Genomic DNA, 24,873 nt, shown 5'->3' on the forward strand with positions numbered 1-24,873 from the left:
TCTCCCGTCGCCTTTTTATGATAAGATGATTGGGAGTATATCATCAAACTTTTCTGATCTGGTCATGATAGGAGAAAGGATAGAAAGTGGGATGAGGAGTGGAAAGATCGTATGTGCAGCAACTGGCATAAAAAGACTCCAAACGACATTCACAAAAAAGAAAGAAGGGGACGCTAATGCTGTAATGGTAAACCCCAGAGTCTCCTATTTTCCACCCATCAATTCTTATCGACCCCCAAACTTCCAGCCCCCAATATCACAAACTCCTTACATTCCTTATCCATATGTGGCTGCAACCACACAAGCTTCATACCCTCAATATCACCCTTCAAGACCACCTTTTTATCAACCACCACCTACCCCATTTTCCCAACAAAGTCAATGGAACCAAAATCCAATCTCAAATCACTACAGACCACTTGTCAATCCAAAAAGGACACCCCGTTTTGACCCAATTCCTGTCACGTACAGTCAGTTGTTGCCTCACTTACTCCAAAATTCAATGGTAGTCCTGAGGCCAATGAAACCTCTAGAACCACCATTTCCGAAATGGTATAATCCAAACGCCAAATGTGAATACCATGCTGGAGCCGTGGGGCATTCCGTCGAAGATTGTCAAGCCTTAAAAACTAAAGTGCAAGAATTGATCAATGCAAAATGGCTTACCTTCAAGGAAGATGGTCCCAACGTGGGGAATAATCCTTTGCCGGGTCACGGAGATACCGCTGTCAATCTCATTGAAGAAGAGATGGACCAGTACACAAAAGATGATTATGTATCGACCATAGAGCCATCCATGGAAAAAAATAGATCTTTTCCAAGACCATTGGAAATCCTCTATAGAAGAGAGAATCCTAAGCCAATTCATAGTGGGAAAAATGCAATAATTGTTCAAGCACCGACCTCTTTTCCTTATGAAAGTAACAAAGCGGTTCCATGGAGTTATGAAGTCACATCCCATTTAGTAAATCATCAATCATGTGATATTTTTAAGCCTCAAGGTACTGATATCACCAATATTTCAGGGATTGGCGGGATGACCCGAAGTGGTCGAGTATACACTCCTGAAGAACTTAGGAAAAAGAAAGGTCGTGGAGAAAAAGGGAAGGATGTTGTGTATCATGCCATAAAAGGATCAGAAATTTGCAAAAAGACAATACCTGAAGAAGAAGCTAATGAATTTTTGAAGTTTATCAAGCAAAGTGAGTATAAGGTGGTAGATCAACTAAATCAAACCCCTTCTAAGATATCTGTTCTTTCTTTGTTATTAAACTCTGAAGCGCACAGAAGGGCACTGATGAAAGTCTTAAACGAGCCCCATGTTACTCATGATATCACTGTTGACCAGTTTGATGGAGTCGTCGGTAATATCACCGCATGTAACGGGTTGAGTTTTAGTGATGTTGAATTACCAGCTGAAGGGGTGGAGCATAATAAAGCACTACACATCTCTGTGAAATGTCATGATCATATTCTTGCGCGAGTGCTAGTTGATAATGGTTCATCGTTAAATGTCATGCCAAAATCAACACTATCAAAACTATTTGTTGATGGGGCTTGTTTGAAGCCAAGTGCTATGGTGGTAAAAGCATTTGACGGGTTCAGAAGACAAGTTATTGGTGAGATTGATCTGCCGATTCATATGGTGGTGAAAGCATTTGATGGGTCCAGAAGACAAGTTATTGGTGAGATTGACCTGCCGATTCAAATCGGACCCCATAACTTTGGAATAACTTTTCAAGTGATGGATATTAAGCCGGCGTACAGTTGCCTTTTAGGGAGACCGTGGATTCACGCTGCTGGAGCAGTGACATCCACTCTCCATCAAAAGCTAAAGTTTATAGTGAACAATAAACTGGTGATAATATCTGGGGAAGAAGATATGATAGTGAGTCATCTATCTTCTACAGGCTACATTGAAGACACAGAGGAAGCCATTGAGACTTCCTTCCAAGCATTAGAAATCGCCAACGCTGTCTTCATGGGTGAAGGATTTCGTTTAAAAGAACCAAAATTATCTACCACTTCATTGAAGGCTACAAAATTCATGTTGGAAGAAGGAGTTTTTGTTAAATTCGGGAAATTGATAGAAATACCAGAAAAGAAGGATAAGTATGGGCTAGGATATATACCTACCAAAGCTGATCAAAAGAACACTGTAAAGGAAAAACGAGAAAGCAAGCTAGCTCGTTGGGAAAATCGGGTACCAGATTCACAAAAGATCCCTATTTGTGACATTCGTCAAACCTTTCAAAGTGCTGGAATAATATATGCTGATCAAGTGGCTGTTGTAGAAGAGGACCATGTTGATGATGATACCCTCAAGCTAGTGTACCCTTGTCCTCCAAACACCAATCTCAACAATTGGAAGATCATCGAGTTTCCCGTGTTTGTTAATTCATGTTCAAAGTAATTATGCATTTTTAACTCCTTTTGCTCTGCCCAAGGCTATAAGGATAACTAGTTAGGGCATATGTATTTCAATTCCGTACTTATTATCAATAAATGCATTTTTGAATTCTCCAACTGGTTTTGTTTTTTCTCTTTTCTCTTTCTTTTGGCAATCCTTATTCATATTTCCTTTTTTCTTTTTTTCTTTTAAACAATGCAGAGTCGAAAATGAATATGTTGAAAATAACAGCGCTAGAACCATTTCTTGTAACTTTGAACGTCTGATTAATCATGCCGATGAGGATTGTGAAGACGATTGTGAGCTTCCCCCAGAACTAGAAAGCTTAATTGAACGGGAAGCTAAGATAATCCAACCCTATCAAGAACCTGTTGAGGCGATCAATTTAGGGACTGGGCATGATAAAAAAGAAGTTAAAGTTGGTATGTCTATGAAAGAAAGTGAGCGAGAAAAGTTGGTTAAACTTTTAATTGATTATGTGGATGTCTTTGCATGGTCATATCAGGATATGCCCGGGTTAGATACTAACATAGTTGAACACAAGCTACCACTAAAGCCTGAATACACTCCAATTAAACAGAAGTTGAGAAGGATGAGACCTGATATGTCGCTTAAAATTAGAGAAGAGGTCAAGAAGCAATTTGATGCTGGTTTCTTAGCAGTAGCAAAATATCCTCAATGGGTGGCTAATATTGTACCAGTTCCAAAGAAAGATGGAAAGGTTCGAATGTGCGTTGATTATCGGGATTTAAATAAAGCTAGTCCTAAAGATGATTTTCCTCTACCTCATATTGATGTCCTAGTGGATAGCACTGCTCAATACTCTCTTTTCTCCTTCATGGATGGTTTCTCAGGGTACAATCAAATCAAGATGGCTCCCGAAGATATGGAAAAAACTACGTTCATCACACAATGGGGGACTTTCTGCTATAAAGTGATGCCATTTGGATTGAAGAATGCCGGGGCAACCTATCAAAGAGCAATGGTAACCTTGTTTCATGACATGATGCATAAGGAAATAGAGGTTTACGTGGATGATATGATCGCAAAATCTCGAACTGAAGAAGACCATGTTGTTAACCTTCAAAAGTTATTTGAGCGACTAAGGAAGTTCAAACTTCGTTTAAACCCTGCTAAATGCACATTTGGTGTAAGATCAGGCAAATTACTTGGGTTTATCGTTAGTCAAAAAGGGATAGAGGTGGACCCAGATAAAGTAAGAGCAATACAAGAAATGCCGGCTCCACGCACTGAAAAAGAAGTTCGTGGCTTTTTGGGTAGATTGAATTACATTGCAAGGTTTATATCGCACCTCACCGCTACATGCGAGCCGATTTTCAAATTGTTGCGCAAAGACCAAAAGGTTGAATGGAATGAGAATTGTCAAAAAGCTTTCGAAAAGATTAAGCAGTACTTATCAAAACCTCCCATCCTAGTGCCTCCTGTTCATGGGAAACCACTTATTATGTACTTAACAGTACTTGACGAGTCAATGGGCTGCGTACTGGGGCAGCATGATGAATCTGGTAGGAAAGAACATGCTATTTATTATTTGAGCAAAAAGTTCACCAGTTGTGAAACAAGATATTCACTACTTGAACGAACATGTTGCGCATTGGCATGGGCTGCTCGTCGGTTGAGACAATACATGTTATGTCATACAACTTGGTTGGTGTCTAAAATGGACCCAATTAAGTACATCTTTGAGAAACCTGCTCTTACTGGAAGGATCGCCCGTTGGCAGATGTTGTTATCAGAATACGATTTGGTATATGTTACACAAAAATCCATCAAAGGAAGCGCACTAGCAGAGTACTTAGCCCATCAACCGGTAGAAGATTATCAATCAATGCAGTGTGAATTCCCCGATGAAGACATAATGAATTTAGTTGAAGAGATTGAATCATCTGATAAAGAAAAGTGGAGGTTGGTGTTTGATGGTGCTTCTAATGCGTTAGGGCATGGAATTGGAGCCATTTTGATTTCTCCAGAAAACCAGTTCACTCCATTTACGGCTAAGGTGTGTTTTTATTGTACAAACAATATTGCTGAATATGAAGCATGTGTTATGGGCATTAAAGCGGCTATTGAATCAAATGTAAAATTTCTTGAGGTATATGGAGACTCATTGTTGGTCATCCATCAGACGAAAGGAGATTGGGAAACGCGAGATTCTAAATTGATTCCGTATCACACCCATATCAAAGAATTGACAGAACAATTTGAGAAGATTACTTTTCACCATATCCCTCGAGAAGAAAACCAGTTAGCTGACGCCTTGGCCACTTTGTCGTCAATGTTCAAAATAACCACTAATCAAGACGTGCCGGTCATAAAGATTCAACAAAGAGATAAACCTGCATATTGCTTATCAATAGAAGAAGAGTTGGATGGCAAGCCGTGGTTTTATGACATCAAATCATATGTTAAGAATAAGGAATATCCATTGGGTATTTCAGAGAACGACAAAAGGGTTTTAAGGAGATTGTCAATGAATTTCTTCTTGAATGGTGATGTGCTTTATAAGAGAAATCATGATATGGTTCTCCTCAGATGTGTGGATAAAGCAGAAGCGGGGAAAATTATCCAAGAGGTTCACGAAGGTTCTTTCGGAACTCATGCAAATGGGCACACAATGGCTAGAAAAATCTTAAGGGCTGGCTACTACTGGTTGACCATGGAATCCGACTGCTTTAGTCACGTAAAGAAATGTCACAAATGTCAAATCTATGCTGATAAAATACATGTACCACCCACTTCTTTGAATGTTTTAACATCACCATGGCCATTTTCAATGTGGGGAATGGATGTTATTGGACTCATCGAGCCTAAGGCTTCAAATGGACACCGGTTTATCCTAGTAGCTATTGATTATTTCACAAAATGGGTTGAAGCCGCTTCTTATGCCAATGTGACGAGAAGTGTGGTTGTCAGATTCATCAAAAGAGAATTGATTTGTCGATATGGATTGCCAAATAAGATAATCACTGATAACGCGACTAATCTGAATAACAAAATGATGAAAGAGTTGTGTGATAATTTCAAAATTCAACACCATAATTCTTCTCCATATCGTCCGAAAATGAATGGGGCTGTAGAAGCAGCAAATAAGAATATCAAGAAGATCATACAAAAGATGGTGGAGACGTATAAGGATTGGCATGAAATGCTTCCCTTTGCATTACATGGCTATAGAACCTCTGTTCGTACCTCAACAGGGGCAACTCCTTTCTCATTGGTGTATGGAATGGAAGCGGTACTTCCCATTGAAGTTGAAATTCCCTCGATCAGAGTCTTGATGGAAACAAAACTGGAAGAGGCTGAGTGGGTTCAATCACGATTTGACCAGTTAAATCTCATAGAAGAAAAAAGGATGATAGCTCTATGTCACAGCCAGCTATATCAAAAAAGACTTAAAAAGGCATACGAGAAAAAAGTCCGTCCTCGAGAGTTTCAAGAAGGGGACTTGGTGTTGAAGAAAATATTGCCCATAAAAAAAGATTCTCGGGGAAAGTGGACTCCGAACTACGAAGGACCATATGTTGTGAAAAAAGCTTTCTCTGGGGGAGCTCTAATACTCGCAGAAATGGATGGAGATGAGCTTCCACTTCCAGTAAACTCAGATGCAGTCAAAAAATATTATGCTTAAAAACGGTGATGAGCTCGCTAGGTTGAAAACCTGAAAAGGCGACCTAGGCAAAAATTAGAGCATCCCGATGGATTGAAAACTTGGAAGAGTAGTCCATGCAAAAGATAGGGATAAAAATAAAAAAATAAAAATAAAAAAAATAAAAAATCAAGCACTTCAAACTGGGGCAGTTATTATTTTTGAAAGCTGATTATGAGGATTCTTAAATTACAAGAATGACTACGTTTGTTATGTCTCCACTTAAATTAAACATACTCGTCCCCACATTGTAACCCCTGCCTCAATTGTTCTGCTTTTAATGTAACGAATGTACATTTTCCAATATTGTCATTCGATGTTGTACGTTACACTCTTTATATACCAATCCAGTTTCATTATTGAGTGTTCTATTGTTTCAAATTGTGTTTTATAATAATAAATGTTGGAGTTTGAAATATGCGAAAATATAAAAATATTTTAAACATTTTGACACTTGAAAATATACACGGGAACTCGTTTGATTCTCAAGATATATGAGTGTGTGAAGAATAATAAGGAGGGTAGTCATTTTAAACAATGGATTTTTGCTTCACTTCGAAAAAGCGGCCATTCGATAGATACGAAGAGTCATCATGTGGAAACAATATTTGTCTTTATTCATCCATTGAGTCTTGGGACAGAGAAAAGCATAAGGATCGAGGAATCAAAGAAAAGAACAAAAATTTATCTATAATGCATGACACATAATTTACTCATACTCAAATGATCCATGCATCTTCATTGACACTTTACTTATACTCAATGCATTGCACACGCATAAATCATTCATACCTTATCATTTGAATTGCAAGTATCATATACTTACCCTCTTTATCTACCTTCAAGATTGGACCAATTACGATCTACGCATCGGTAGCCAATCCGAAGACGATCATTTTTAATTTCTATAGATCTACGCATCGGTAACCAATCCGAAGACGATCACTTTAATTTCTATAGATCTACGCATCGGTAACCAATCCGAAGACGATCATTTTTTCTATAGATCTACGCATCGGTAACCAATCCGAAGATGATCATTTTTAATTTCTATAGATCTACGCATCGGTAACCAATCCGAAGACGATCATTTTTTCTATAGATCTACGCATCGGTAACCAATCCGAAGATGATCATTTTTTCTATAGATCCACGCATCGGCAACCAATCCGAAGACGATTACCTTCATTCCTGTCGATCTACGCATCAGTAACCAATCTGAAGATGATCATTTTTTAATTTCTATAGATCCACGCATCGGCAACCAATCCGAAGACGATCACCTTCATTTTTGTTGATCTACGCATCGGTAACCAATCCGAAGACGATCATTTTTTATTTCTGTCGATCTACGCATCTGTAATTAATCCGAAGATGATTATTTTGCATATTTCAACAAAAGTTTGCATCATTCCCACTTTAATATTTCAAATGCACTTTAATACATGTGTTTGTTGTTGGACAAAATTTAGGTCCTTATATTTACTTATCTTTTACCTAATAACATGAAAACGAATAGCATTGTTATTCATATTTTCATATTTTTCAAGTAAAATATAATTAAATAGGGGCAGCTGTAGTACCCTAATTTTGTCCAACTTATTTAAAAATAAACTAAAAAAGGAAATATATTAAAAAAAGAAGTAATTATATTTACAATAAGTAGGTTCATCAATTTACAATGCTAAATCAAGTTATAATTTTTAAATTACAATTACAATCAATTTACAACCAAAAATAAAGCCAAAAATAAATTACAATAAAAATCAAATCAGGTCAAGGCAGACCAAAAAGCAACTAATCAGATAAAAAAAAAACTCTATAAATACATCTTTTTTTACAAAGAGGAGGGACATTTTTTTTTGGAGGAGGAGAAATCTGAGCTTAATACTGATAAAAAACACATAAAAAGGAAGAGAAGAAGAAACAGGAGGCATCACCGTCGTTCTAACTTCCACCATACACCACCGTTTTTGTCTTCACCAGTATCTGAAAAGGCATGTATCTTCTCATTATCTTCACATTTACAGCTTTACGAACTTTATATTACTAGATTGGAAGCTAAAACTGTTTTATTTGAAAGATGGAATTTTACTTTATATTACTAGAGTTTTGTTTCAATCACTTATTTACCTAAAAGCTATGTTGAAAGATTTTACATTTGAATATGTTTTTCTATTAAAATGTTTATTTATTTAATAGATCATATTACAAATCCATGTATTTTTTTTATCATTTTGTGTGTGTTTACTACTGACTTTATTTTGCAGAATTATTTAAACTTATTTCATATTTAACATCAATTTTTTTTAAAAAAGCAAAGAATATTTATAATCGAATTTTAAAAGATTAATTAGATGTGACATCTTTTAATGTTTGAGTTGTTAGGACACCAGTGGTACAACTTGATAGTCCTAAAACTCTATTTATTTATTTATTTATTCATTTATTTATCTTAATGAACTAATCTAAAATCGATTTATTTATTAGATGTAACCTTTTTATCTTCGAGTTATTAAAACACAAGTTGTACTACTTGGTGGTTTTAAAACTCAATTTAAAAATCGAGAACAATAAAATATTTTTAGAGGATTAAATTAGATGTAACATCTTCTTTATTCCTTGAGTTTTGGGACATAAGTTGTACAACCTGATTCGTCTTAAAACTCGTATTTTAAAGTATTTATTCAAATTAAATTATTTTATTTTTTCTATTTTGTCAAAACTTTTTTTATCACAAAACAAATTTTCTTTAAAACGCACTCAACACATAAACATTTTCTACATCAAGAACTACGTAGCTTTGATTTCTCCATCGCACCGGGAGATACGTAGGAGCAAGATCATATTCTTGTCAAGCACATAAATAAAAATTTCTTTGTTTTCCTTTATTTGTTAAGTACATATTTATTTCAAAATCATATTTTAAGTATAGTAATAATTGTTACTCATATTTAATAATAAAGAAAAATAAATATACTTAAGTTAATATTAATTTTGCACAATTAATTATTGATAACCGTATTTTAACGGATGTCGTAGGGTGCTAATACCTTCCTTACGCATAATCGACTGCCGAACTCAAATTTTGGTTTCAAAGACCTTTTTTTTTTTTTTTTTTTTTTACTATTTTAAGGGTTTCCCAATATTTTCCCTATTTTAAAATAAATTTTGGTGGCGACTCCATTGAATTCGAGGAAATTAGGCCGCGACACTAAAGAAAAGGACACTTCCAACAAGTTCTTAGCTTGTGTTATGTTAGTTTATTGCAGCCCATACATTTAGCTTACAGTCAGATAGTTAGTTAGCTTTTTGTTTTAAACTTCTCGGTAGTTATTTTGTTAGTACACTTAATTGACTATATAAGCTCAGTTTGTAACTAGATCAATTCATTCAATGAGAAAACACAATGTGCTCTAAAATCACTTTGAATTTGCATGGGACAACATATAAGAACAAAAGTTTCATACAAAACCTGAAGGCTTATTATGTTTGTGGAGTTTAATTTTGCACTAAAAGTATACAATTTACTTGTTGTTTAACATTTTGTTTTTTTGTAGGTTATTTGATTGCTAATTGATTATTATTAGACAATTTCTTCTCATGCATCTATGTTTCACATCGTCGTTATGATTGTTCAATCTAAACATGTAAAATACACCTAAAGATTGGCCAATTCGATTTTCAGAAAAAACATGAGTGAGAGAAAAGAAGCTCACTTATTATTAAAGTGAGGTGTTTGACATTTCAAAAATTCAGATTTGGATTGGTCTCAATAGCTTCTAATGTGAGTCCATCCCTAGTTGAGTCACGAATGTAGGTTGTGTTGTCATGTAGAGTATTAAAAAATTACTATAAATAAAAAATTTATAATTTTCATCAAATTATCTTTATTAACTATTGATGTATAATGTATGATTGAGTTACACAATTTAAAAAATAATTAGTATTAAATTAAAAACTTAAAATGACATTTATTTTGAGACAATTTATTTTGTTAAAATAATCACATATATATAATGAAAAACTTAGGGAGAAATCATTTTTATTCATATACTACCTTTGTCCTTATAAATATGACCTTCTTGTAAAAAGGTAAATTGTCCTTTTTTATAAGGCCCTTTCCAAATTATATGGTGCATGATTACTTTTTCACAAGAATACCTCTATTTAAAAGAAAATAATTATAAGATCATTTTTCTGTTTCTCTTAATAATTGATTGATAATTTTAGAAAACGATCGTACATCATTAACACATTTAATGTGATTTTTTTTTTTTAAATGTGAATCAATCTAATTGTTATACGTAGGGACGAAAGTAGTACATCTCATGAGTCACATACATGGACACTACACTTGAATAAAATTTAAAAAATAAATTTGCATATATATAGAGTAATTATTATAGCAGCTGTTACCTTTAGCAACACTTATTGATATTTGAAACCAAAAGAGTCGTTAAGCATCCACCCAATAATGCAGCATGAGATTCCTTCTAAGATGTGTGATGAGCTTAAAGTAGATGAAAGAGTGAAAAATTAATTGCAGCAGTTTTGGGGTGTAATACAAAGCCAATTATAGGAATTGGAAAGTGGGTAGAGTTTACATTAAAACTTAGGAACATGCATTAATTGATACATGCTTCATGTATTTATACAACTAGTGTGAGACATGTGTCATGAGAGAGATCGATGCCTCAAGCAAAGAATAATAATCCCTCACCAACACCAACATTAATAGAAGCATGGTGAAAAAGTAACAATTGATACTGGTTACGCAATAAGTAAAGAATATAATAATAATCCTTCACCAACCTTGTGAAAACAAGCATCAAGTCAAGGTGAAGTTAAGGGTGGGGGAAGTTTGCAAACTTCAGCATCATGGAGAAGTAGGTTTGCAAACTTCAGCATCATGAAATAATTTTATTACATTGATTTATAGAGATTATACAATTCTATACATAAGTATCCGCCTTCTACGGTACCACCTTATTTCTGCATTTCAAGGACTTAAGTTATTAGGTATAAAATAGATTGAAATCAATTACACTCAAATTTTATTGAATGTCATGATTTATTATTCAACTAAATTATTTTTTCCACAAGAAAATGTGTTTATTATTTTCACAGATGTAATGAGCTGCTCAGGTTGTCAATAGGCATAGCGCCAACCCTGCTGCGATAATGAGTTGTTTTGGAAGCATCACAGATTGCCTGGTTTTTCGGTTCAATCGTCCTGTAAACTAATTAACACAGATTAACTCAGATCATAACTTGAATATGGTTCCAAAATTCCTCCTTGGTAACAGGGTGGAGAGATGTCCATTGGCTCAGGAGCCATGTTGGAACTGTTCTATTGATCAGAACTGTTCTATTGATCAGAACTGTTCTATTGCTGTGAACTCTAAGCTTGTTAGATATGTTTCTCAATTATATAATATAATATAAATATGTTATAATGTGGGGAAAGAAGATTTAATTTTACTAAACATTGAATTGCAACAACAAAATGCCTAAATCTATAGCCAATTGGAAACAAGATAGCAATTGCAACAACAAAATGTCTAAACGTACAGCCAATTGGAAACAAAATAGCAAGTTGCTTACTCGTTTGCATAAAAACAGCAACCTATTTATTTTATGGAGATAAGAGAGCAGTATGGGAGAGTAATAAAAGAAAAATACTTTGAAAATTTGAGAGTGTTCGGAGTGGGAGTAAAATGTCTCAAATCATAGAGTAAAATTTTATGTTTTTATTTTTATTTTTAATGATTTTATTTCTTTTCTGTTAGTTGAGGTAACTACTATTATTTGCTATATTGTCTCTAAGTTAGTGAGTATCTAATTTGTCTTCTAAGTCTTTGGTAAATCTTGTTATTAAAATACCTTTTGACGTAGTTTTATTTTGGATTTCTGTTGTTTATCTCAATTAAATTATTCTATTGATTTATTTATATATTTAAATAGTCAACTATAATTAATTGATAAATTTATAGGATAATCGAGATTAAGATTCTTATATGATAAAACATATATATTAATCTTTTAATCAATCAACCTCTTAATTCTTTATGATTTCAATCTGTCCAATGTGAATAACAGTGAGCTAGAATTTCACTTCTTGCTTCATAGAAGATTGTTAAAGGGGAGGGTTGGAAGAGATTATTTTGAGCTGCTACATATTCTTGTAATTTGGCTTTCAAAAAACAAAATTCTATTTAACGAATTTAATTTTTATTTTAAATCTTTGAATAATTTGATATTTTTTTACACTATGTTAAAAATAACATTAACACTATTTTAAATAAAAAACGCTATTTTATAAATATATAGCGCTCTTAGACTATTTTTTACAATGCTTTTCTTAGTATTACATATATTAAAGTTTTTCTTTAGTTAATTAAAAAATATATAGCACATCCTTAATCTATTAATCTATTAAGTTCGCATCTTCCCACGCATCATTTTCTAATTACTTATGAAAATCAAATTTTCAACTCTTAAACTTATAAATGCTAAAAAACCTTAATTTTGAGTTAAAAGAGAATTAAAGTTCTACTTGAAATTCATAAAGTAAAACAAAACTTTTAGAAATTAAAAGTCATTAGTTAGTATACAAAATTTTTAAATTTTAGATTTGTCTCCTATAAATAAAAGACTCACGACTCAATCTATTTTTAAAAGAATCTTTGTTTCAATTTTCTTCGACGTGTATTTGGTTAATCTTATAAAAAAAAAAAAATCTATTAGTATTAATAGATTCACATAAAATATAAATAAATCTTATATATGAATATCAGCGACTCGAAACCTACTATTAAATATATCTTGCATCTTATAATTCTAAAATGATGAATCATCTACAAAGTCAAATTTTGAAATCAGTCCTGGATTTAAAGCATTTAAGGAATAGCTAAAAACGATAAAAAATAAGAATGAAGAAGTAGCCAATGTAGAAATGTAAGCAATGACAGTTCCATACACATTTAGAGCCAATACCATATATAGATGTAATTAGTCTTAAGGTTGTTTGTCAAAGTAGCATTTGTTTAGAAATCATCCAATGATTAAATAATAATAATAATAATAATAATAATAATAATAATAATAATAATAATAATAATAATAATAATAATAATATTTCGAAAGTTAAGATATTATGAAGTACAACTTATGGTAATTTTGCTTTCGAGTTGTCACAATAATATTTCGATGCTGTTGCATTTTTATTTTATCTGCTATGGCTCTCTATTCTTCATCAGGACTTTAGAATCAAAATTAGCATTGGAATTGAATAGTGTTTTCTATGGCTAAGTGAATAAATACCATAACTTCTCTGCGGTTAATATTATAAATAAAATAACTAATTTTTCACATTTTAAATTTATTCAATTATCTATTTGAATGTTAAATATTAACTTATCGACATTAATGTTTTTTGTTAGGAAGAAATATTCACAAGAACCGTAAGGATCCTTTGTGCATCTAATCCTTCGAGACAATAATCAAGCACACTCATGTTTGACCACCTATACTTTGATTGGTCAGAATCCCCTATTTTCATTCCTTCTTCTCTTTCTTGTAACTATTGATCATAATAAATAACACTACTCTTTATGAAAGTAAAAGTATATTAAGAATATCAATTTTAAATGAGTGAAAAATAGTTACTTTTTATTTAATAATAATGACAAAAAATTTAAGATCACCTTTTGTTTAAAATAGTAGTGACTAGATCTAAGAGATAAAGATATAAAGTGAATTTAAATATGATTACTTTAAAATAAAATATAAACAAAAAAGTAATTAACAAATTGATGTATTTAATCTTTATTTTTAACTAGACAGATTAATTTTTCAACTATAATTTTTTTTATAGCTCAGTCTGGAGGTAGTATAATAATATTTTAGTAGAATTATAAAAAATTATAAAAAATTATTCGTTAAACACTTTAGAATTTAAAAATCAGTTATTAAATTAACATAATCAATTTTATATTTTTTTTAATTGATAATTATGACATTTAATTTAATATCTGTTGAGACAATATTAATTTTATTATTTTTTATTTGAAAATATTATAATATTGCATTTTTTTAAGAAGTATAAAAAAATTGGAGGTTTTTTTAAGTAAAGATTTATTTATTTTTTAAAAGTCTAAAGCGGTTGTTTTACAAGTTTTATCTTTAAACCGGCCTTGTTGGTTGTCTATTCATCCCATTACAAAGCTTTAGTCACTACGCCAAAAATGACATTTAACAGCGCCCATTTTACAGCGCTTGCTAAACACAAGCGCTGTTGTAATTATATTTTAAAAATAACGGAACCTTTTACAGCGCTTTTGATGACAAACGTTGTAAAACAAGTGCTGTAGTAGGTCATATAACGTTTGCGCATCACGTTATAAGGCTTTTACAGCGCTTGTCAAAAAAGCGCTGTAAAAGGAAGCGCTTTCGCGTATCAGTTACAGCGCTTTTTTCACAAGCTGCTGTAAACACATGCGCTTCCAAATATTTGAACTACCTAATACAGCGCTTTGTTCACAAGCGCTGGAAAATACATGCGCTTTCATTGAATTTAACTACCTATTACAACGCTTTTTTTACAAGCGCTGTAAAATACATGCGCTTTCATTGAATTTAACTACCTATTACAGCGCTTTTTTCACAAGCGCTGTAAACTGCATCTTTCAAATAATTATATACGTTGGAAACCCTCATATCCTCTACATCTTTCAAATAATTATATACGTTGGGAACCCTAATATCCTCTACGTACTGTGCGGCCATCTACGTTGTCTCAGGTATTTTTTACACATGATCTGTTATGTTTTGTTATATATATATTAAATCTACTAAAAATTGTTATATATATAATGTTTTGAAAGCTTATTATTTTTGTTACTGCATTTATATAGGTGGTATAATATGGATAGGAAATGGATTTCAGCCAATCGATTGTCAAAAGAGTATGAAATTGGAGTGAAGGAGTTTGTTGAGTTTGCAGTGAAGAATGCAAAAGATCCAAATAGAGTAGTTTGTCCTTGTTTAAAATGTTGTTTTGGAAAACGTGTTAGAGAAGATGAATTAGAAGGACATCTAGTATGTAATGGAATTGATCAAAGCTACACATGTTGGATAAGACATGGTGAGAAAAAAAAAGGAAACATTAATTTTGAGAATAGTTCTACATATGCTTCAACTGATTTCGATACAGATACATATGAGCCGGACCGAGTTGATGAGATTGCAAAAGCAGTTGAAGAAGATCTTCGAGATTGTCCTAAAATGTTTGAAAGTTTGTTGAGTGATGCAGAGAAAGAATTATATAATGGTTGTACTAAATTCACAAGACTGTCAGCGATATTAAAGTTGTACAACTTAAAAGCGAGTAATGGATGGTCTGATAAAAGCTTTACGGAATTATTAACACTCATAAAAGATATGTTGCCAGATGATAATGAACTTCCCAGTCGAACCTACGAGGCTAAACGGATTTTGTGTTCTATTGGAATGAGTTACGAAAGGATTCATGCGTGTCCTAACGATTGCATTTTATTTCGAAACGAATATGAACTACTTAAGGCGTGTCCGAAATGCAATGTCTCTCGATATAAGAAGAAAGAATCTACTCCAGCAAAAGTCGTGTGGTATTTTCCTATAATACCAAGATTTAGGCGCATGTATCGCAGTGAAGAAGATTCAAAACACTTGACATGGCATGCAGATGAAAGAATTAGAGATGGAATGTTTCGACACCCTGCAGATTCCCCACAATGGGCAAAAATTGATCACGAGTATCCTGAATTCGGGATAGAGTCAAGAAATCTAAGACTTGCACTTTCTACTGATGGAATGAATCCACATGGTCTTCAAAGCATCTCACATAGCACGTGGCCTGTGATTTTGGTAATATATAACCTACCTCCATGGTTATGTATGAAGCGTAAGTTTATGATGTTGTCTCTGTTAATTTCTGGACCCAAACAACCGGGGAATGATATCGACGTATACTTGACTCCTTTAATTGAAGATTTAAAAATTCTGTGGGAGACAGGTGTGGAAGTTTATGATGGGTATAGGAAAAAGTGTTTCAATTTGAGGGCTATGTTGTTCGGCACAATTAATGATTTTCCAGCATATGGTAATTTATCAGGATATAGCATTAAAGGTCAGTGTGCATGTCCTATATGTGAAGAGAGTACAAATTGGATGCGGTTGAAACATTGTAAGAAGAATGTGTTTCTTGGACATCGTAGATTTTTACCTTATAGTCATCAGTATCGTGGGTGGAGAAATGCATTCAATGGAAAATCAGAGGAAGGTAAAGCTCCTTTAGCACCGACTGGATATCAAATACTTGAAAAAGTACAAGGTTTGACCAATAAATTTGGCAAACCTTTTGCGGGAGAGCTGGTGAAAACTGGGTGGAAGAAAAAGTCAATTTTCTTTGAATTGCCATATTGGAAGTCATTGTATGTAAGACATTTCCTCGATGTGATGCATATTGAGAAAAATGTATTTGAAAGTGTTATTGGTACGTTACTCAATGTTCCAGGAAAGTCTAAAGATGGCGTCAATGCAAGATTGGACTTGGTCGATATGGGAATAAGAAATGAACTGGCTCCAGTAAAGAAAGGAAATCGCACGTATCTACCTCCAGCCGCTCATACTCTATCTAGAAAGGAAAAAATTGTTTTATGTAAATTTCTACACGAAGTTAAAGTTCCAGAAGGATACTCTTCGAACATTAAAAATTTGGTTTGTATGAAAGACCTCAAGTTAAAAGGTTTGAAGACCCATGATTGTCATATTATAATGGAGCATTTGCTACCAATAGGTATACGTTCCATTTTACCTGAAAAAGTTCGACTAACCTTAACTAGTATATATTGGATATTATAACAACCTTCACAGTGACTTTCTGTTATTACATTTGCTATCAAAGGAGCTTATTGTGAGGCTAAAGTGGGGAAGAGATTGAGAGACAAAGACACATTGAGATTCAATATATAATAGTTATCTCGAGATATTTCAGTGGATTATTTGAATTCTACTATAATAGACGGTATTGAGAAGAAAAGGTAGGATGTGGATCCTATAAGTCTTCACCAAATTTGGTATGCGAAATGTCAACTATTATTACATGTGTCCTTTGCATTTAAAGAAAAAAAAAAAACAACAGATGTCCTTCTCCAATTTACTACAAATTATATTACATTTAAATTTTATGCACTAATTCATCTTGCACTATAATATTCATCATTCATCTGCACAATGCATTGGTTAGCATCAACTAAAGTAGCGTGTGAAGATGGTTGTTGTAAACAAAAAATATGGTACATTACTAGACAATCATGTTTTGTGAACATGGTGAGATTCTTACCAATAATCCTTTATAATCGTTTAGTAAGTTGGTATCTAATTGGTAGTATTAATTAATAATTTACTTTCGTGTTATTTCAAAGGATCAAAAGGTGAAAGTAATTAAATAATATATATAAACCAAGTAATTGGACTCAACTAATTAATAAGTTTCACAAATTGTTTGTGAGAACTCGTATTCAAATTTCGAATGTAACAATTTTTCGTCAAATTTAATTTACTTCCCAAACGAACATTAAATTACTATTATAACTTTCTTCTTCTAATAATCGAGAGAATTAAATAAATAAAAAATACTATATCGAATATTAACAGATTATTGATCATTAATTTGAAAATACAAAAGAATATATAATTTTAAAAGAATTTTACATAAATACAACACAAGGGTCACAATAATCTAATTGTAATAATAATAGGAAACTTGTACAACAAGAAATCGAACTAAAATTAACAAAAACTGAAGAAGAGCATTGAAAATGGGAAGAGAATAAACTTGTACGACATGAGAATGTGAAATCATGGGAAACAAATTGAAGCATAGGAAAAATTAGGTGACTAAGATGACTACTAGAGTTCGTGGAATTTTGAGTCAATTGCAGTGATAGAGGCCAAAAATGAAGAAATTGAGGCGATTACGATTTTTCTTCGGATTGCAATCTTTGTGTGAAGGAAGAGAGTCGTGTTCATCCAAAACAATAAATTTGAACATTCAATGTGAAAATTTGAAAAATGAAGGAAGGAGAAGTGCAAAAAAATATATAGTAATCTTAGCCATGGCTAATTGAGACTTTTACCCATGATCACGGTAACGGTGGCTAAATGCCACTGTTTTTATAGTGAGATGTTTATAATGTTTAAAATATATTTGAAAAAAATTATTCAAATATTTAAAAAAAATATATTAATTGATTTAATAGTAGGAATTAAAATTTTTGATAGAAAATATGGTGAGGACTAAAAATTAAAAAAAAATTATAGAAACTAATTTTTTATTTTATTTAAATTTAATAATGACTAAAAATTATATTTAACTTTATTAGGATTTTAGATGAAAACTAAATGCACGTCTACAACAACAAAGATGACAAATTCTAACAACAATCATAATATTTGATCTTTAGTTTATGTCGCACAAAAATAGGAACAAATAAATCATTTTTACTCCACCAAGAACCTTTGGTAGGAGTTTTTAATATGTATTGTAGGAATTTATTTGTGATAAACTATGATGTACTAATGAATTTTAAAATGAGATAATATATTTTATTAATAGTATTGATAATAAAGATGAAGAAAATAATTAAAACATAACTTTTAATATAGATAAAAGAAAAGAAGAAAGAGATATAATAGACAAGAAATCAATTATTTTATAGTGATGGAACTCTTACATATAGAAACTAAAATTATTTCTTTTACTTTTCTATCTTCATCTTTATAATTTATAGTTTTCTTTTTCTTTTGATCTTTGTATAATTATATTTTGTTTTGATTTTTCTTTCTACTACTTGACATACATCATTGAATAGTGGCATGACACTATTGACATGACAACTCAAACAAAACTAAAAGAATCTCATGTTTCAAATGGTAGGACTAAAATCATAAATAATTCTATTTCAAAATATCTACTTGTGGAAAGTGCTAAGACAAAAAAATAGTACAGAAGACTTTAAAATATATAACTGTTAATCACTAACCACGTTGTTACAATTTCCAATGTACAATTAGTTTCTTTGCACTTTATTTTTATCAAAGAAACTTGGATATCAATATAATACAAAATAATGTTATATAAAAACAAAAAAATAATAATACAAAATTACTATCATGAGAAAGTCACACAATAACATCAATATTTTTTTTCACACACATAATTATTTAATTGGATCAATTATGACTTTTTATTTAGGATGTATGGCAAACCATGTTTGGATGAAAGTTAGAACCAATGCTAGTGATGCAGCTAAAAAGGCAATCATAGCCCATGGCGTATTGAAATGAGTGTTGTAAGCTTGAGCCAACCATGTCTTCCATTTATTTGTGTAATGTTTTTCAATTTGAAGCTTGATGAGAATATATTTCTTACTATAGGCAACTGCATTTGTGTACGAATTGTTGCAATACATTTTTGTTGGTAAATCATCACCTAATTCATTGAAGAGCTTTGCCAAATCTTCATCACTTCCAAGCAAGTTTTGAAAAACACCAGCTGACCTAAGCTCCTTTACATCCTCAGCATTGTCAACCAATGAATCCATGAAGGTGAAAAACGAGCAGCATTCATAGTTGTATTGAACATCCGGGCACATCTCATATGCTATTAGGTTTCGAAAAAAATAGGGTGTGACATCGTTGAAACAAAAAACAGGGAGTCTTAGTTCTCCACTAAACCAATTAGACTTGAATGAAATGTTACTCCAAGTCCATTCATCTGTCTTATTTGTTGTCACTCGAATTCCTACTGTTTTTAGATCTCGTATGCTTTTATAAGTATTCCAATTCCAATCAACCTCTTGTTCATCACCAACATCTTGGTTTAGGATTGTATTAATCTCCATTTGATTATGTTCATTTTCTTTTGATTGTGTTACCATTTGATTGTTTTCCTTAGAATTGAGAGTGATTTGAGAAGATGATAGGTACATCAAACGAGAAGAATCTAGTATATGAAAAGGTTTGGAATTTTCCAGTGGGATCACAACCATCCCATTACGTTTGCATTCACCCAAACCTTGATAATTTTCAAATAAAAATCCCAATTTAGGTCCCCAATCTTTGCATAGAATTTCAAGCAATTCAGTTGGGAGTTGGTTTTCCAACAACATAATATCTCTCCAAATATACATCAATTGGTCAAACTTAAGGTTTAATGCTTCCGGACACCGATCATCAACATTTTCCATGAAATATAGCAAAGAACATCCATCCACAAATAAAATCCAAGCAAGATCACTGTCCTTGTAGCCTTCAATCACATCCTCAGTGAACATATTTTTCAATTCTTCAATATTATCTTCAATCTTTTTAAGCAAAAGTCGACATGCTTCATTAGCATCTTGATCAAACTTGTTTCCATATTCCGCAACAAAAATTGATGTCCATAAAAGCTTATATTGATCTCCTACTTTAAGATTTTTGTTGCGATGATGGATGGGACCAAATGATATAATCTTTGGTGAACAATACTTATAAAATCTTTCATTTTGACGCAAAAACTTAGGAACCCTTTGGATCTTAGGAATTAAAATTTGATTCTTTCGTTCAAACATTTGTTGTGCCTCTTTCAATTCGGCAAATCTTTTTTCCATAAGACTGTCAATTAGTTTCTCTGACATGGTCTCGTTGTCGAGCAATTCAATTGATAATTGTAATTCTTGATAGTTCACGTTGACAATTCTCTACTCATTTATTTGGTTTTCCACGTTGCTATAAAAAAATATTACTTTCAATTTCAAGTGTTCCTTGTTATCTGCAACCAATATTAAGAAATTGAATATATATATATATATATATATATATATATATATATATATATATCTATATATATATATATATAAAGAAAATTAATTTAGAATACTAATGATAAAACTTTACATTGATATGATAAAAATAAAAGATATTTCTCTTTTTTTTTAACTAAAGAGAGTTACTTAAAGATATTTCTCTTTTTTATAACATATATTTATATTAAAAATAAAAAGTTACTTAAAGAACCTAAAAGAAAGTTACTTTGTTTTAACTCAATAAAATGTAACCTTCTAAGTTTTTTTTTTTCAAAGTAAAGTGAATTACAGGTCTATCTTACCTGTGAAATAAGAGATAGGGGTAGATAGGTGTGGAAATAAATCAGATCGACCAATAATAAGAATCTATAATTTAATCTATGACAGACCTAGACCAAACTTTTTTATATATAAGTCGGCCTAAAACTTTAATACAAGCCTATTTAGTTAAAAGAGTTAGGTTAAGACCAATGAAAAGTATTTTAGACATACCAGACCAATCTATTTATTTAAATATAACTAAACTTTTTATTACTATAATATTATGTTTTAGTGAAAAAAAATAATATGTTTTTTGTTAAATCTTAAATTTTATAACATTTTTTAAAATTTAAATATATTGATCTACATCAATATTTGACATATTTAAAAATATTATTATAAAATTGAATTGAAATATGATGTAACATTATGTTAGGTAATCTAAAAGATTTTGTTAGATATCAAAATAGAACTTAAGTTCATTGACATGTTAACTTGTTCCTCTATTTATGAAAGCTTGGTAGTGAGTAGTGCAAACTTTCATAATATAGTAGTGAAATAGATTTTTAAATAGAAAAGGTCCGACAATTCCTTAAAAATGGAACTTTGATTGGTAATAGGTCAGACTCGGGTTTAATATTTTTAATGTAGACTAGATTATGACCTTGCAAAATCTAACTCTGGTCTATTTCCATCCCTAGAGGTAGGGCAATGACACAAAGTTAAAGGCCTATGAATTTAACATGATGAATTGTCTCGCGTTCCATGTACACTATTAGAAGTCGTTGTCAATATATGTTATCCCTAAGGTAACTGGATATGGATTTCATCTTCACTTTTCCTCCATTGATCTCTCATTTTCTATACCTCTCTCTTAATTTTATCCTCTCTCTTGATTATAGTTTATTTTTTAATGAATAGAGAGAATATAGTTAAGAGATGCCGAAAATGATGAAGGAAAAGTGAAGAAAATTGTCTAAATCATAAAGTCAGAGTCTCTTTCATTCAAATGAGTGAAAAAGGGTGAAAATTTTTTGTTAATAAAAGCAATGAATAAGTGAGAATAGAGATATGTTAAATTTAAAAGAGAGACAATAATTTCATGTTAAAATTTAGAAAATTCGTTTTAGTCTTTATATTAAAATTCGATTTAGACCTTCAAATGTGTTGAATTCAACCTGAATATTGATAACAAGGGAATAGTATAAAAGAGAGAAAATATTTATATATATGATTAGGTGTATATGAACTATAGTAATGTTTGTAAGCTTGATCAATCCAATGACTTTATAACACTTAACCATGATGGAAAACTTCAATAGCGCAATATGTTAATGAAATGTCACCTCTCTTTCATAGTTGCTATAAAGCGATTGTGTTCTATATTCACAAAAATTATGGCCCATTTGCTTCGGATAGCCTTGATTATCTTTTAAGGTAAAGGCATCACTTCGAAGAGAATAGGTTCAATAGAAATAGAAAGCAAACAAATAACTTGAAACCTTTTGCCTCAACTACTAGAGGAGACTAAGGAATAGAGTAGTAAAAAACAAATTGATAAATTAGTAGTGTAGGTATGAATGGAAAAATTAGAGGAAAAAAGGGGTATATTTTTAAAATGGTGTAAATAGCTCTTGTAAAAATTGAGATATTATAAAATAATAAAAATAAAATAAAGTAGGGTTTTTTTATCATTCTACATCAATAGGTGTTTTTGAAGTGTTTTTATTTTTTTAATTTAAAGAGAAAATAATTTTGAGTGGATCCCTCCGAATATGTTTTTTTTTTTCTTTTTATTTTCAATGTATTCTAAAGAAGAAATATGTTTTTACACATATGCTTTCTTATCTAATTTTTTTCTTTACAATTTCTTTGTTTAAACCATATGTATATGATCATTATATTGTAGGCGAATAATAGGTACTAAAGTTGAAAATGATAAAAATACGTGAAATGTATACAAGATCTACTTAACTCCTAAATCGATAAGAGCTCCAATTAATCCTATGACAAAAGTTTTAATAAAGAAAAAGTTTTTGTTTATTTTCTTATCCACAAAGTAAACGGATGCCGGATATAAGCGATGTTCCGAAGCTAAGTTGTTATATTTCAACAAACTATAATTTACTCTCACAATATAGTATTTATGAATATGTTTTTTTTGCGGTCAAATCACTTTTTTTTTTTATAATGTACAAATTTGTAAGTTAAATAGAGTTATTTGGTAACGATTTTCTTTTGCAATTTTATAGCGTCGTCGATATGTTACTTTCAGAAGAGTTGTTTTTATTGTGTAATATATTTTATTATTTTTCTTTTATTATCTTGATAATATTATTTAAACTTTAATTATAATTAATTTTATATTATTTTACATTTATCAGTTAATTCAAATGTTAATTTTACCAAATATTTTAAATTAGCTATATTGGTGAGAATGTATACACCTTAAAATTAATTATTGTCTTGATGTTTTGTGTTTACTCATTATTTTGTATATTGAAAAAGAACAAAACTTTGATATAGAATAATGATCAAATCTAACACAAGTTTATAAATAGACATATTACTAGTCTTGCAAGCCTGTTTTAAATTTTAAAATATAATACTCTATTTAGATTTAATTTCTTTGTTTTTTTACTAAGACTTGTAATTACTTAAACCATTTACTTAAAAGTTATTTACAAGACATAAAAATAAAAAATAAAAATAAAAACTCACCAACATTAATTAATTTCTGGATTTTGTTCGGAGAATTTGAAGTTATGTTCGGAGAATTTGAAGTTATGCAAACGATATGCTGCTGGTTGATCCTAAACTCGTGTTCCCTTTCTTTCTTCTAAAACTTCTAAAATGATTGACACAAACAACATTATAAATTTGTTGTTTTATTTATAGTTAAGACTTAAGAGAAGTCTTATCACGCAGATAAATAATTAGCTAGTTTGAAATCTCATATATATTCACTAGAAGAACAAATAAATAAATAAATAAATAAATAAATAAATAAATAAAAAAGCAATATATAGGCTTTAGTACCTTTATCAGCACATATATTGATTTTATGAAAGCAAAGAGTCGTTAAACATCTATATTCCAATGAAGAGTGAAATCTTAGTAGCAAAGGAAGGATAATATATTCAACAGAAAAAGAAATTCCAAAAAGTGTTAAGTGAGTAAAATTGAAAAGGATATCTTTAGTGCGGAAATAATAATAGCATTTGTGTGGTGCAAAACAAAGAAACATTTATATTTAGAAAGAGTTGGCAAGATGCATTATTGGATGGGATTGGGGAATTAATACTGCCAGTGCCACCTGTACTTTATTACTTTCTCCTTTTTTCTTGGGCATAGGCTCTCTTTTTCAGAACTTTAGTTGTTTCGTAAAAACAATAATTTTAATAATAGTTTTTTTTTTCAAAGAACATTAGTTGTTTTAGCTTGTGTTTTTTATATGTATAATAAACTTTTAATTTAGTCCTTTAGAATCAAATTCTCTTTCCACAAAAAAAAAACATTATTTACTCTAAAAAAAGATATGAAATTAAATAATTTTTTTAAGTTAAAAATTTATTAAAAAAACAAAATTAGGGAACATTGACTTTATTCAAAATAAAAGAAAAAGATAGTGTTAAAAAGAA

At 31.1% G+C, this 24,873-nt stretch overlaps 1 protein-coding gene across 6 annotated transcripts; it reads right to left on the reverse strand.

The window, feature by feature from the left end:
* Nucleotides 1-7,687: 7,687 nt before the first annotated feature.
* LOC101493474 (UPF0481 protein At3g47200-like) lies at nucleotides 7,688-24,489 on the reverse strand. 6 transcript variants are annotated; one of them, XR_012161327.1, is made up of 4 exons: nucleotides 24,272-24,489; nucleotides 23,954-24,080; nucleotides 10,497-11,472; nucleotides 7,688-8,066 (listed from the first exon to the last, which is right to left on the reverse strand). XR_012161327.1 is itself a non-coding variant. In XM_073363817.1 (3 exons), the coding sequence occupies exon 3, from the start codon at nucleotides 20,801-20,803 to the stop codon at nucleotides 19,370-19,372; it is 1,434 nt and encodes a 477-aa protein (XP_073219918.1). In that variant the 5' UTR covers nucleotides 20,804-20,937; nucleotides 23,954-24,077; nucleotides 24,272-24,458; the 3' UTR covers nucleotides 19,124-19,369. The 6 variants fall into 6 exon arrangements, 4 of the variants coding, with proteins under 4 accessions (XP_073219918.1, XP_073219919.1, XP_004511108.1 ...); XR_012161328.1 differs by lacking the exon at nucleotides 7,688-8,066 and adding an exon at nucleotides 9,161-9,876; XM_073363817.1 differs by lacking the exons at nucleotides 7,688-8,066; nucleotides 10,497-11,472 and adding an exon at nucleotides 19,124-20,937 and having other exon boundaries at nucleotides 23,954-24,077; nucleotides 24,272-24,458.
* Between the last annotated feature and the right edge of the window lie 384 nt (nucleotides 24,490-24,873).

The sequence above is a fragment of the Cicer arietinum genome, chromosome 7 (genome assembly GCF_000331145.2).
Source record: "Cicer arietinum cultivar CDC Frontier isolate Library 1 chromosome 7, Cicar.CDCFrontier_v2.0, whole genome shotgun sequence".
Classification (NCBI taxonomy): Eukaryota; Viridiplantae; Streptophyta; class Magnoliopsida; order Fabales; family Fabaceae; genus Cicer; species Cicer arietinum.